The following is a 16,140-nucleotide window of genomic DNA, read 5'->3' as shown; positions in this document are numbered from 1 at the left end:
CCAGGAATAAACTCCTCTCTGCGTTATAGGCCTGCAGGAAATAGAGTTGATTAGGGATGTCTGTACTCAGCCCTTCAGCTGTATTTGCAATGCAGCTCCTACAAATCTTTGCCAGCCACAGTTTGGGAGTTGCAATCTAAACACATTATTCTTAATCCAATAGTTGATCTATTTATGAGCTACGATGTTGGGTAAATAGGTCATTATTGCTGCATAGCTAAGAATACACACACGTCTATTCACTACAAAAGGTCTTGCAAAACGTAGACAGAGTGAAAATTGTTGTACATATGATAGGACTATAGGAGCCATAGACATTGTCAATGAACATACATTGAACTTGCAGTACAACTCACTATTTATAGGGAACCTTATGCGCAATTACATGAGCATTCTGTCCCTGCCGCAGTGACCTTTTACGAACAATTTCTATACGCCCAAACCAAAGATTGTGCACGGTTTATCTCCTAGTGTCCACGCACCAAACTGTATTCGCTATGATTCAAAGAGTGTAAGACAGTCTGTCAAGTCAAATTTGCTATTTTTCCATAAAATAGACAAAAGAGAAAAAAAAAAGTGTGAAAAGTTGTTCATTCAAAGTGAATTTCAACTTTCAGGCCAAAATAGCCAAATTTAAAAACAACCTAACTTGGCCATTTGTTGACTAAAATATTAAAGTCACCTTGAATTTATAACAATCCACACTTTATTGAATAAAGTACAGTAAAGCTGTCGGCAGTGTATTCAAAAAAACACTAAATTGTAAAATATAGGCCAAAATAACCAGCGGCTGAATTGTTGAATTTACACGAAATCAGCTGTCTCAACCTGAATTTTGCGTTTGGGTTTTCAATTCACGGTTTAGCAAATAAACCCCAAAGCTCCTCATACGTGTATCGTTATATCGGGGTACCAAACCAACGTGTTGCCATATATTTCACAAATAAAAATATTGTCAAAGCACTGCATTAAAGATGTGTTTTCAACATGTACAAATGTTTCCCACATCATAAAAATCCAATGATTTACTAGGTTGTTACACAGCTGAAGCATATTTATACATCCTATTCTCTGGGTTTTAACCTTGAACCTGCATCAGACTGAAAAGAAAAGAAAAAATAGATTCTACATGCATTGTTTATGATTAGCGGTTTTGTATGGCATTAACAGAAATTTACGTGTGTATTGGAAAGTATCCTTTAACTTTTTTTGTTTTCATATGAACATATGTGCACACCAAAGGATTAAAATGCACACTGATTGTCGGATACTGTCATTTAACTCCTATTTGTCTAAGCGATCATGGATATGCACTTGTAAGAAAATCTAAATAAAATCTATTTAAACGCATCAGACTTGGCACAACTCCTAAATGACAGTGAATTGAGCAGTGACATTGCAGGGGAATGATCTATACACTAAAACCGCTTTATTTAGCTAAAGTCATTTAGGTGACTATAGTGTTCCTTTAACCCCTTAAGGACACATGACGTGTCTGACATGTCATGATTCCCTTTTATTTCAGAAGTTTGGTCCTTAAGGGGTTAAGCCTGCCAGGAGCTTATTTGACAGTTTTACAATATATAGGCAACAGTATGTGTGCTTACGTATATCTAGTGATTTCAGATGACCAGTACCATACCTCGAAATACTGGTTTATTAGTATACACTATTTGGGATCTGGGAGGAGAGGGCACAGGCATTAAATGGCAGGGTAATGGCAATTCCAGACCCCATCTGTGCCAAGAGAAATAGAAACGACCGTACAGGCATTGTAATGAATCAAAACTGCAGTGTGCATCATGTTTAAAAGCTGCACTATTATGTTCTGTGGGGTTAAAGGGATTGATCAATGACTTACTATGATTTGTGAACAGTCCAGGATAGACAAGATCACAGTCTTTTTATATAGCCTGGGTAGTTTCCATGTTTTACCTAGAATATTTTAGCACAGAACTATAGGCTTTGTGTGTGTATAGTAACACAAAAAAAAAAAAAAAGGCAATAATCTCGATTTATCCACAAGCTGTTCAGTAATCAAGGTCTTCTAGAACAGCTTGGTACCTAAAGAATTATTGCATTGTGTTGAGATTTGAAATGGAACCTAATTTTTTTTAGTTTACTGTATACTCCATGGAGTATAAATTAAAAAAAATCTGTGATTTTGTAATTTCCACAGACTCACCTATTCTAGCGAAAAAAAGTGATAATTTCAAAACATGCACAATGTGACAGATTGGCAACAGCCTGCTCTAGTCTAAGTACGTAACTGGGGAAAAAAAAAAAAAAAGTCAAATAAATTAGATTTTAAGGCACCACACTATAAAGCAAGTTGTAGACACACTGTAGAATATAGTTTAGAGGTGTTATGCTAATTTCCAAATGGCCCGATCATTAACCCCTTAAGGACCAAACTTCTGTAATAAAAGGGAATCATGACATGTCACACACGTCATGTGTCCTTAAGGGGTTAAGATGAACATGTATTTTTGAACTCTGTGCCATAAAATACTGAAATGTACAGATGAAGTGGTTTATTTTTGTTAAAACGAACAATACTGGCCCTTAAAGGGACTCTCCAGTGCCAGGAAAACAATCTGTTTTCCTGGCACTGCAGGTCCCCTCTCCCTCCAACTCCTGTTGCTGAAGGGGTGAAAACTTACCAAAGGCAGCGACGATGCCGCGCATTAGACCTCTCCATAGGAAAGCATTGAAAAAGCTTTTCAATGCTTTCCTATGGGGATTTTAGCGACGCTGGAGGTCCTCACACACAAATCTGTGCTATGAACCAGGAAGTGCCCTCTAGTGGCTGTCTAGTAGACAGCCACTAGGGGAGGACTTAACCCTGCAAAGTAATTATTGCAGTTTATGAAAACTGCAATAATTACAGTTCCCGGGTTAAGGGTAGTGGGAGTTGGCACCCAGACCACTCCAATGGGCAGAAGTGGTCTGGGTGCCTGGAGTGTCCCTTTAATGTACTTTATAGCCAGAAAGTCACTCTGCGGAACACAATGTCCATTAGCCATGTTACCAGCCACTATAATAATCAGCACTAATTATCCTGCTTTCCCTACTTGCAATCAGAGTAGAATTGCTTATGTCTGATGTTGAGAAAAACAGTTATGGTGTGCAGGGACCCAGGGCCGTCTTTAAAGTGGCGCAAACGGGGCCGTTCCCCCCCCGGGCCCTGTCCCTGCTGGGGGGCCCCAAGACAGCTGCTCCGTTTGACCTCTGCCCGCAAACTATGGGGGACCATCGGGTGGCCCATGCACTTAGGGCCACCCGGTGGGCCTGTGTCAGCAGGGGCCCGGTAGGGCACTGTGGCGCTTTAACAGCGAGACCGGGCCCTTGCTTTTCGGCAGCCGGCTGGGAGGAAGTGACAGCCGCGCGTCACTTCCTCCCACAGAAACAGGAGCCGCGCGGGAGGAAGAAGCTGTTATGGAGGGGGCCAGGCCGGGAGAGCTTAACTCCCAGCCACCCCATTGGACCCCAGGGAAGCCACCCTCCAGGAAAAGGTAAGAAACTGGAGGGTGGTTATCAAATTTTGCATGAGTGTCTGAGTGTGTGTGTCAGTATGTCTGTCAGTGTATCTGTATGTCTGTGTGGTTCAGTATGTATGTATGTATGTGTGCAGGTCTGTGTGTATGTGTGTGAGTCTGTCAGTCTGTCTGTGTGCCAGAATGTCTGTATGTCTATGTGTGAGTCTGTCAGTGTATGTGTGTTTCAGTATATCCATCTGTTTGTGTGTATATGTGCCAGTATATCTGTCAGTGTATCTGTATGTCTGTGTGGTTCAGTATGTCTTTGTGTATGTGTGTTTCAGTATGGCTGTCTGTGTCAGTACGTCTGTCAGAATGCGTCTCTGTATCTGTATGTTGTCCATTTGTGTGTGTGTGTGTATGTGTCAGTGTTTGTATCTGTATATCTGCATGTGTGTCAGGTTGTGTATCTGTGTGTGTCTGTGTGTCAGTGTGTGTGTGTCGGTGTATCTATATGAAGTCAGTGTGTGTACCATTGTATCTGCATGTATGCCAGTGTTTGTATCTGTCTGTGTTTGTGTGTGTGTCAGTGTATCTATATGTAGTCTGTGTGTATCTGTATGTTCTTGTGTGTATCTATATGCGGTCAGTGTGTATCTGCGTGTGTGTGTCAGGTAGTGTATTTGTGCGTATCTATATGTAGTCAGGGGTGCCCAAGTAAATGCTTGCCCAGGGTCCAATCAAAATTAAAGACGGCCCTGCAGGGACCCCTCAGCGATTTCCATAAATTTACAAATCTCTGGATGAGCCAGGCATGGGAAATAACACTGGAGAATCATACAGAATAGTCATGAAGGTAGATTAAAACTGGCCCGCAGCAGCATAAAAGCAAAAAAAGCACGCACAAAAAAAAAAACACCCCCAAAAAAACATGTACTTTAACAAAACGGACAGGATATTCGTTTTAATTAATACATCAAGTGCTGCATGTATTAAATCTATTTCACAGGGAAACATGATGGAAAAATGATCACTTATAATAAGATTTTTGGAGGATAATTTATTGTACTGTATGATCTCAGCTGCACTGCATGTATAGTCTCAGTAGATGAACACCGAGTTAAAGACCTGCATAGCACTATGCAAAACACACACTACACAGTTTGCAGTAAAATGATGCCCTGTCTTTGCACACACTAAGTTTTGGCACCTATGCCTTGCTATTAACCCAAAAAGGACATGTGTTAAATGCACTTATAATGGCAAAGAATGGGAAACAGACCTAGGTAACAGTGTGGCAGTCGAGATGGAGGAGTTCGTGGAGTGGCTTGGTAGGTTTGTTTGTGTTAACTCTGGCTTAGTTTATAGAACATTTGCAAAATGGGATGCATTATTCAGATCAGCCACCAAATAATGTCCAAAGCCCCCACCCCCTCCCAGCAGAACACTAGGCAACAATATGGCATTAAATTTACTAAAACAGTAGCAAACTGAAAACTGAATTGTAGGCTACATTTTTCCATATCAGCTATTTTTGTCTAACAAGTGCAATTTGATGTTTCATGCACTGCAATTCATTGTTTAAATAAAGAAACCCCAGTGTCACGATCTGCCAATAAAGTAATAAAGAGCCCATTGATATCTCATGATAAACGGTATCTCTTAACTCGGGGGCAGGTGGATGGCAGCAATTTATGGTTTACATTAGATGGATCGCGCATGTTTATTGTTACAACATTTTTTTGTTTTGTTTTGTTTTTATTAGTGTCCACACAGTTAATAAAGCTTCCAGCGTAAAAAAACATTTGGCAGATATGATGATAAACATTTTGAAGTTGATGCAAAATCAAAAAGAAGACAAACATCAAAAACTTTGTGTTAACAAAAATATACAACCGCTTTTAAACGTATCAGTTGTTAAAGTTGTTAACCCTGTTTCATGCTAATGAAATGAACTGCACATGGCACACACTTCTAGCACGCAGAGGGCTAGCATCTAAGGATAGGTGAAAGATACCAAGAAAGAAAGGTATGGGACAACGCAGTAGACAGGTTTCACATTTCTTGCAGCATCTTGCAGTATTGGTTGCTGTACACAGAGACATCTCACTGGGTCTCCAGATCGTTCTCAGTTAAAGAATCTGTGGCACTGGCATTTGCTGTGGAGTTCAACACTTCGCCAAAATCTCCCGTGGCTGGTCTGCTGCCACCAACTTTGGTCTAAAACAGGAAAAAAGTAAGAGGAAGTTAGACCAAATGAGCAGAGAACAGATCAACATGTATGTTAAAATGCAGCTGTATTGCAACATGCGGTACTAGATTCAAGTCTCATAAACCTTGCTTACAATTCAAAATCCGGACGTATCCGTTCATTCGGGTGTGGATTAAAAGGGATTTGATTCGGACAAATCGTTTTAAACACATTTTCGCAGTCTAGTTCCAATTAAAGGGACACTGTAGGGTCAGGAACACAAACATGTATCCCTGATCCTAGTGTTAAACACTATCTAGCCCTCCTGGCCACCCCCTTGCTCCCCTAGATATAGTAAAATGTTACCTTTATCCCATTCTGCTGTTGCTGGTTCTGCACCTGTTCTGCCTCCTTGGCTGACATCATCAGAAGTGATGTCAGAAAATCACGATGCTTCCCCATAGAAAAGCATTGGATTGGCTGAGATAGTCAATTCTGATTATCTCCGCAAAGCAGGCAGGTCAGGGGGCAGAGCCAAACACCACCCTGGCCAATCAGCATATTTTTATAGAGAAGCATTGAATCAGGAAAGTTCAGTGTCTCCATGCAGAAGGTGGGGACACTGAATGTTGAACACTGTGCAGCAAAGTCTCTAGCAGGCACCTGAGGAGTGGCCACTGGAGTTGTTTCTGAAAACACAGTGTTTACAGCAAAAAGCCTGCAGGGACCAACCATTTTCAGCAGAACAACTACATTAAGCTGTATTTGTTCTGGTGGCTTAGTGTCCCTTTAAGCAATGTCAATCATTCCTTACCAAAAGCTCTAACATGCTAAACGTTAAAAAAACAAATAGTAGCATACAGTTCTAACCCATTGAATTGTAGAAATAATTAGACAAGGCTGGTTAGCGCTATGTATATTCCTTGCTCTGGCTCCTCAAACTGTCTGTGTATAAACAAAACTGCAGACCTCTAGTTATTGCTATTTTAGAGTAACAAATTGGCAGCAAAAAGCACGGACATTTGGGCGGGGCCTGGCCGCCGGTCGGATCAGACACGGTTTGTCTGAGCTCCGGCCTCTGAGCTGAAATACCGGAGCCAACTGCGGGCCACAAACTAGGAACCTACCTGAAACTGGGCTCACTGTGCCAATGAGACAGCCGTGACCCAGGGGATACCCAACAGGACCATCCACGGCGCCGAAGTAACCCGGCCGAGGCCTGAGGCCCACGAGCTTGAGCCGAGAGGGACGGCCGCTCTCCTGGTTCTCTGGCCGGCGGTCTGCCGCTCTCCCCCCCCTCTGGACCGGGGGGGTCATCCCGGTATCCATGGGGCAGCAGCCACCGCAAACTGTACCGCCTTCACTCCGACCACACTGAACAAAGAGGTCCGTACATGGACTCCCAAGATGGCCGACCACTATATCTCCTGCGCACGATATGCAGCGGCTCCCGCATAAAAGCCCTGGCCCTAGAACATGGGATCAGCCTACTTTTACCCTCTACGGTCGCAGCTACAACATCTGCCTAGTGCTGGAGCTACATACCGGCCGCGGTGCACGTCTGAGGAGAAGCGACTTGGGGCTCGGACAGAGAGCTGGGAGGCGAGCCTCGAGAAGCCTGGGCCTACTGAACCTGAACAGCCCCCATCAGAGCAGTCGGCGACAAACGGGACTATCCATCTATGGGCATTGGCTGAGCGACATCCGAACTTTACCTGCTGCACTGCTGGCCCTCTGTCCTGTCTACATGGTACATCAATCCGTTATTAATTCGACAGGACAGAGCTCTGTACTGATGTCCCTGCTGCTCCTGTTGCTGCCTTAATTCTTAGCTGGTTAAAGATTAGATTTTGATATGCACCACTAATGTGTATAGATTACATATATATATCTATATGAGCATAGCCAATCTAACACTGTAAAGCAACATTTCTCCTACAACTGTTTCTAGCATGTTACTGCCAATGATACGCAACTACATTACTCTGATTTTTTTTTTATTTTATTTTTTTATTATTATAGCATGGTTATAGCATCGGTCTAACTTACTCATAATTACTTGTATATGTCTAAAGCTAAGTGTTTACTAACCTACTTATATATGTCTAAAGCTAAGTGTTTAAGTCTGTTTTAAAAAAAAAAAAAAAAAAAAATTGTGCCTGTCATTCTTGTGCCCCGCATGTCAAGCGTGAGAAAAGACAGAGGATTGCTTTTGGGGCACCTCTCGCCACTCTGTACAATTTGCGTGCACAGCAAAAATAAAGAATTAAAAAAAAAAAGCACGGACATTTGCCATCTAAACAAACACCACAAAACATACAATCCACAATGAATTGGTAGTCCGTTAAGCTGCCTGTTGTTAAAATAAGCACATTACTATCTACATATATTGTTCCATGCCGAAATGGTTGAAAACCCAAAACCAGCATCAAAATTATTTTTCTAAATAAATAATTAGGTAATGGCTTTGTCCAGGAGACATCTGGCTGTAAGGAACAAAGCTCGACATTTCTATAAATTTACCTTTAAAGTTTCCACCTTTTCTTCAAAAGACTTGAATGTGGGTGAATTCCTATAAAAACAAACAGACAGATAATTAACACAAATAGTCCTTACTGCGGATGGTAAACATTGGTAATAACTAACCAAATATTCCTATTGTTCCATGATACAGATCATGGAACTGGTAATAACACACATTTAACGGACATTATGTAGTGTCTTCTGTAGGAGGACACATTTTAATAAATTTGTATTTGTGCATTTTCTTCAAATGAATGTCAAATATAAGGCTGAAAAATCCAAAATATACAAGATTACAGAGGTTGAAGTATGGCTCATTAGAATAAATAACCAAAACTAAAAACTGAGCTAGATGCAGTTTATGTTCCCCCAGCAAGGATGAGCAGTTTTGCATTACAAAATCCAGAGTTTTGAATTTCCGTATTTCCTCCAACAAATGCAAGTAGTTGAGCTAGGGTGAGCTAGCTGCTTACAGCATGTAGCCTGTATGTGTAGCTACATGGCAGGGGCTCTGGAAGCTCAGCAATATGGTCATTAGGTACACTGCAGCCACACGAAGCTCCCAGTGGCTCTCACAGTAGTCATGGTTAAACTAGCCTAAGCACAGCTCTATATAGTTCGCTCGTTCCACCAAGGAATTGGCTCTCTAGTGAGCAAGGAGAGAGAATCTTGGAAAGTACACGTCGAAGGGGAAAGAGATTGATCGGTAGAAAAAGGGATACGTGTAAAAGGGACATGTCCGAGAAGATGAAGTGGCATGGGGAGGATGAAAAGGGGTGCATATACAGCACTGCACTGACAAATATATCCTTGAATTTGTATACACCCCAAATTAATAAATGCACACTCCACATATACATGCCTGCACTCACGGAGGTACTTGCACGGCAAACAAATTAGTCAGGCCTAAAATTGAAATACGAATGATATATGTATATATATAAAATTAAAAAAAAAAAATTAAAACCACATATCTATCTATATAATATATATATATATATATTAATAACTTATTTATTTTTTAATTAGGCATAGCTGAAATACATACTTCCTATCCCACATCAATCACAGCTGTACACTATGGCATTAAACAATATGTGCAGTACAGTGAGTGAGCAGCAGGGGGCAGAGATGTTTACGTGCTGCTTCTGTCCACAGACATCCATCTGTAATGCTAGTGGATTGTTTTGTTGCATTATTGGACACTATATTAAATGCTCTCAATTTTTATTTTATTTTTTCTGTTTTTTGATTTTAGTCTAGAGAGATAGCAACCGGGAATAATTAGCACACAAGGCAGTCATTCTCTCTGAACAGCAGCAACTATAATCAAGACAAGATTATCACATATCATATTACATTTTAAATCCAATAATCATTATAATCGTTCTTGCTTCAAGCGAGGGCACACTAGGCAACATCCGTAAACAGTCCATCTTTTACCAACGTGATTTCAGATATTTTTGTCAGCATGATCAGACCCCATGCAGGCAATAACACCCATAATACTTCATACAGCACTGTTGTTAAAGAAAGAAAACCAGAGAATGGACTTCTATTTCTGGCTGTGTTTATCACTGGCTGTGGCTTGTTTCACCCTTAACAAAATCTAAATATTGAATCCACAAAAATACCGTTAGTATTAGCCAGTTTTTACATATGCCGAGGCACTCCAATGTCTAACTAAATCAGCGTTATTAATACTTAAAGACTGAGGCGACTTCTGTGGAAAACAACTAATTCGTTTAAGCTGTTTACTCTTTTTTATAATAACCCTTCTGAATGAAGCAATGAATTATTTTTAAATTTGAGCGTCAGTCATTTATGGAAAATTAACGAGTGTCTATGCAGTTGTTCATTACTGGATTTTGAAATGGCTTCAGTGAGAGCTATTGAAGAATACAAGGGGAGGGGGAGGGGTGGAAGAGGGATTCATAGACTAAAATGTACCAAATATCAATAACTTATTTATCCATAGACACCTATAAGAGGAATATTTTGTACAAGAAAAAAAAAATACCAGATTGCTTTAGTTTACATACACATTCATACACGCAGACACACTTGTACATATACTTGTTTGCTCTAAAACTAACTCCTTTAATAAAAGCTTCTAGACAAATCATAAACTTTTCAAAATATTTTAAGCTTTGTTATATCACAGCAGATCTGTACCTTGTGTTTATCAACTATATGCTGACAATATAAGGTTACCCAATATTACTACATGACCCTGCTGACCCATAGATCCAATTGTTAGATGCAGATCGGGATGAAAGGGGTGTTATTTAGCAGCTTAATTTCTGAAACAAATGTAACTGTACCCCATTATAAAGAGAAGGGTGTATATGTCCGTTAGTTTCACGGGATACATTACCTCATTGCAGGCATGCTAATTGAGTGCTGTATAGAACGAATACTTAAGGCAGCATTAAGGAAAAAGATAGCGAGAGTTAATGAAGGAAAAGTAGGTTAATTGCACCACAGGCAGTCTAAGAATATCATCTGCAAATCCCTGATGACATGAGAAAACACTGGTAATCTTTAACAACAACAACAAAAAAGGTTTGCACCCACAAAAACCAGACACAATAACAGATAAATCTAAGACAGAGGTGAAACAATGTGTCAATGGGAATCTATTATGGGATCTTAACTGTGATCCTCAAAACATAACACAATGAAACAGTAACGAACATTTAAGACACTGGATGTCAGAACGTTCGTGGTAAAAATAGGGGATCTTCAAGATAGCTCTCCATATATATCTCAAGTAAGGTATTGGAAGACATTAACAGACGAGGTATACACCACGATCATCAGCAAGCACAGTGACAGACACATCAGAAGCACTATGTATGTATGTATGTATGTATGTATGTATGGTCAGATTTAATGTAGTTTACCTGAACCAGACCATGCCTTGCATTGGCTTATATGTGAACAGATGTGCATTGTGGGTAATGCAGTTTTCATTTAACAGCTGAGGGTCTCTATGTTAGTACCATTGCTTTATGGTGATATGAACTAGTTTATATTGTGTTTTTCTGTCAGGTCGCAGTTCAGTTTTTTTTACATCTATTAAATATACAGTATAGGTTCTCTAAATACAAAACTAAAAGGAGAAAAAAAAATATAGAAGTGCATGATTTATTTTGGTGACAGATTGGCTTTAAAGTGCCCCTGTGATGATTAACATGGATTTGAAACCTAAAGCTTTAGAATTCATTATACTTGCAGAATTTCTGAATATATTTATTTATTTGTATTAAATTTACTTATTCACCCCTTGGGGTGGTATTATTTTATTCCTCATTCTTGGGAATCTGAGTGCTCTCTGAAGTATCTCAGCTCTTCCTAGAACTGCACTCTTCAGGACAGAGATTTAGGATAGCGGACAATTCTCAGTATACAAGTCTAGGCCGACAGCATAGTGTATACCAAGAATTGAGTGACAGATGAAGAGGAAGCAAGTCTTCCTTTAGAGAAACTACAGTTGATGTGAATGTTCCCTAGCAACTAAAAGCATCTCATACTTTTACACAGGAATATAAAACAGAACGACACACATCAATTGGTTCACGTGCGAAGTAAACCACACTGAAGAGAGTGTTTACTTAAAGGAACACTATAGTCACCTAAATTACTTTAGCTAAATAAAGCAGTTTTAGTGTATAGATCATTCCCCTGCAATTTCACTGTTCAATTTACTGTCATTTAGGAGTTAAATCACTTTGTTTCTGTTTATGCAGCCCTAGCCACACCTCCCCTGGATTGGATATGATTGACAGAGCCTGCATGAAAAAAAAACTGGTTTCACTTTCAAACAGATGTAATTTACCTTAAATAATTGTATCTCAATCTCTAAATTGAACTTTAATCGCATACAGGAGGCTCTTGCAGGGTCTAGCAAGCTATTAACATAGCAGGGGATAAGAAAATCTTAAACAGAACTTGCAATAAGGAAAGCCTAAATAGGGCTGTCTTTACAGGAAGTGTTTATGGAAGGCTGTGCAAGTCACATGCAGGGAGGTGTGACTAGGGTTCATAAACAAAGGGATTTAACTCCTAAATGGCAGAGGATTGAGCAGTGAGGCTGCAAGGGCATGTTCTATACACCAAAACTGCTTCATTAAGCTAAAGTTGTTCAGGTGACTATAGTGTCCCTTTAATAACTCTCCAAATACCAAAGCAGTTCAACATATAGGTAAAATTATGTATTCACGGATTTTAGAAACGGCAGGCCAAAAATGCGAATCTGCCAAGATAGGCTCACTTTAACTTAATACAATAACCAACAGTGAGTTAAACTTTAATCACAAATCCAAATATCAAGCAAAGACCGAAAGTGAAATGTCAGTCTGTAACCACGGTGTCAAACCAGAACCATCAAACATCAGGAACATCTGCTGCTACGGATCTGAGTATTGCAAGGAGAACATCTACTAAAACAATGAATGTACGCACATTATGCAGAATTCTAGAATATAATTTAGACAGAAGTAGTAGAATGTTCTATGTATGTACAATTAAATATAGAAAATGGGATTCTCTTTATTGTAAAATTCTCTTTATTATACACAATAAGATTGTGATTAACATTTATAACAGTTAAGGGTGATTTCTGGAATTATAATTGTGTGGAAGAAGGATCCTGTCTTAAATATACTTACTCTTCTTAAAGGGACATCTGTGCAAGAGTAAGATTACAGTTGCTACGATGAAGAGTAGTAGAACTGCATCTCCTGGTCACTCCATTGCCAACTCAGATCTGTCATCAGTATCGCCTTTCTATTGTAAAAACTGCTGGACAGGTTTCACTAAACCAGGCAGTGACTTGTCTCACAAAGCTTATCCTGTAGGATTGGTTTGATAGGCACAGCAACCATTCCTGAGGTTTGTAGTTCTATTATCCTCCTGCTGTAAATGTTAACTGCTGAACTACAACTCCCAGAAAGCCATGATTTCATTCACACCAGTATATGATTTGGAGGAAAAAAGTATAAAAAGTGCAAGTTAGGAGGAAAAAAAATAAACAAACAAACCTGCATATTTCCTATAACATTGGTGTGTGTCTGAAGAGCTCTTTCAAAACATTTAAGAGGGCTTACCTTGGACACAATTCTGATTTAGAAACGTTACATATTCTGAGAAAAAGACTGGTTTTCACTTACTTGACATCTTCCAATTTCCTCGTAATGACAGAACCAACTGTTGAAAAGGCAGCAGAGGCCTTCTGTCCAGCCTGAGATAAGGTTTCTGATGTCTTTTTGTATCTGCAAACAAGTACATTTCAAGTGACAGAGTCAAAACAAAACAAGACAAAAACAGAAAGAAAACAAAAGCGAAGAGAAAGGGAACCACCATTCATAAGAGTTTATTAAAATATAGTTTTTCAGTAAAATTTCATATTGGGTCATACAACTGCTTGTGCTGTGCCCCGGTGACAGATCGTGGTCCCAAGAGTACAATGGGATTAGTAATCCCCTATATCCACGCTCCCCTACTGAACTACAAAGGAAAGGAGATAGATGACCCTCGTTTTGCAAAAATGTCTCTTAAAGAACATCAAAATTTCCCTTTAATTTATTTTAAGTTAATTACATTTAATCAAATTTAAGTACCATTATTTTGTTAACTAATAAACAGATTATTTAAAAAAAAAATATGTTTCCATTTACTCAAAAGTTAAACAAAATGAGTCCTGTGTTTGGAATTTTATTATTTATTAATCTTTTATAGATCACTTTTATAGATCACTATTAATGCATAAAATAAATGAGAAATGTCAAAGAGCGTCTCTCTGGGTCAGGTACTCAGCTTTAATAAATATGTCTACGGAAATTCTGTTAAGAAGAAACGTGAAGCCTTTTTCTCTATACATACACGTTTGTGGAGGCAACATCTTGTAACCCTTTGGAGATGTTCTGTTTCAGTTCGGAATAAGTTGTGATTCCAAGCTTCCGTTTGAGATCAGCGAGATGTCTCTCCTTAGCAGCCAGCACTTGACTAAGTGTTTGAATTTCCTCCTCTACCTGAAAGCAGGAGGCATTTAGGCAGCAAGTACAATAAATATAACATAATCTACCCGCTCACATCTCGGCACCGCAAAAGCCAGCCCCACCTGATCACGGGAAGAAAACATTTAAATATAAACATTGCACAGATTCCTATTTCATAAACACATGGACCCTCGAGGATCAAATCGACTTTTAGTCCTTTTTCATATGCTATTGTAACAATGATCTATATTCAGATACTGCACACCAAAAAGGTTTTTTAAATATTATATAGAAAGATGCATGAGTGCAATCTTGTCAGTTGCCATATTTATATAAAAAAAAAAGGAATATTTTTTTTAAACAAGATATGTTTGCAAAAATCATATCAAGAGAAAACTGATATTGCACTAAAAATGTTCACTTTATACTATGGAACCATAGCCACATATCTGCCCAGTAAGATGGATCTATAAACCACATAGCAGCTATTTGAGGAACATGTATGACATAAGAAGTGGTTTCACCAATGAAAAGACACAAAGTATGAAATTGCTGTCTAATATTTATCTTTCTGAACAGCTGCGTTCTTATTTTTGTCATGAATAGCCAAAAAAAAAAGTAGTGGGGACTCACGGTGCGCGCACACACACAATGTAAATAATTGAACAGTGAGATGAGCTATAGGCATGCAAACTTACATATTGACTTCATTATAAGCAACAGAGGTAAGACAGACATGGGCAATACGTTTCTATATATTATTTATGTGATTTTAAAGGAATGAGGATATAGAGAGGGCAAACACTAATCCATTAATAATTTGCCTTACTCTAAGCATCTTAAGGCTATTACATTTTTTTACAGCATAGGTAAAAAGCACACCTCCTCATGAAGGCTCCAGCAATATTAAGAATATAGAGGAATGTTGAACAATGAGCCTGCGCGCTCACGTGACTATGAGTAAGCTAGAGACCTGCGAGTCTCCATGTAGAATCGTGTATAACTACTTATCGCGCAAAAAAAAAAAACCAAACAGAAAATACAATAAAAATTATATTTACAAAAAAAGAATATAGAGGAAAATTCATTCAGACAAAACTCCTAAAGCATTATAATAGTAAACATTAGGGTTACTCCAAACCTTTTCACAATTCTCTTTTTAGTGCTTGCAATTCCCTGCTGAGCATTGCTAATAGGTTGTTAGATGCCTATAGTGTCCCTTTAAGAGACTACACTAATTATAGAACTGTCTCTCAAGAGTGTGCTTTACTAATAAAACTGCTATGGTGTGCACTAGTATAAAAGATGGACGGACACATTATGGAGTACGGATTGACTGAACTGTACGTTTCTGTGATTACCCACAATGGAAGACCACTAAGCACACATTGCAAGGCAACGGGTACCTTTTCAAGCTCCTTCCGGAGATGCTCTTGTTCTTCCTCTGATAATTCTTCTGGAATTGTAGCAGCCACATCTTCTCCTTCCGGCACAGACTCTGGCTTCAGCAAATCTAGATAGAAAGAAAAAGTAAAGAAACAATGAAAACAAAGTAAATGTTGAGAAGACACCCTGTGTAATACGGATTTCACCCAAGTCTTTTATTTATTAATTTAATGTACTCCATAGACCGCAATACAGCAGACTGTGCAATATCACACAGTTACAGAGAAGTATAAAAGAACAAAGACATAGCGTTACTGGTGTGAATGCATTAAAATATTACCACAACTGGTACACAAGGACAAGGACCTGCTCGTGTAAGCTAGCAATCAAGAAGGAGGTAGAGACGATCAGATAAAGACAGAATGCGAGAGGTTACGTTGAAGAAGTCTGACTGTGATATGCAATACATGACAGGAAGTGGTGGCAGGTAGATAGATCGACCACATTTGTTAATGACTTTCAGTGCAACACTTAGTATTACCTATACATGTTGCCATGT

The 16,140-nt window shown here is 39.1% G+C and overlaps 1 protein-coding gene across 4 annotated transcripts in view; it reads right to left on the bottom strand.

Annotated features, from left to right (window-relative positions):
• TPD52 (tumor protein D52) overlaps positions 1-16,140 on the bottom strand; it is a 199,241-nt gene that overhangs the window by 122,296 nt on the left and 60,805 nt on the right. For 2 of the 4 annotated variants that reach the window (XM_063451305.1, XM_063451303.1), the window contains exons 2-7: positions 15,602-15,708; positions 14,080-14,228; positions 13,368-13,469; positions 10,571-10,612; positions 8,194-8,242; positions 5,123-5,699 (exon numbers count right to left, since the gene is read on the bottom strand). In XM_063451305.1, the coding sequence (XP_063307375.1) occupies positions 5,586-5,699; positions 8,194-8,242; positions 10,571-10,612; positions 13,368-13,469; positions 14,080-14,228; positions 15,602-15,708 (563 nt within the window). In that variant the 3' untranslated portion in view covers positions 5,123-5,585. Of the gene's footprint in view, positions 1-5,122; positions 5,700-8,193; positions 8,243-10,570; positions 10,613-13,367; positions 13,470-14,079; positions 14,229-15,601; positions 15,709-16,140 lie in introns of those variants that run through there. The other 2 variants (XM_063451304.1, XM_063451306.1) reach the window with 2 other exon arrangements.

Source organism: Pelobates fuscus, chromosome 4 (genome assembly GCF_036172605.1).
Source record: "Pelobates fuscus isolate aPelFus1 chromosome 4, aPelFus1.pri, whole genome shotgun sequence".
In the NCBI taxonomy this organism is placed as follows: domain Eukaryota; kingdom Metazoa; phylum Chordata; class Amphibia; order Anura; family Pelobatidae; genus Pelobates; species Pelobates fuscus.
The sequence above is the reverse complement of the archived record's forward strand: the minus strand, read 5'-3'. Positions and strand labels throughout refer to the sequence as shown.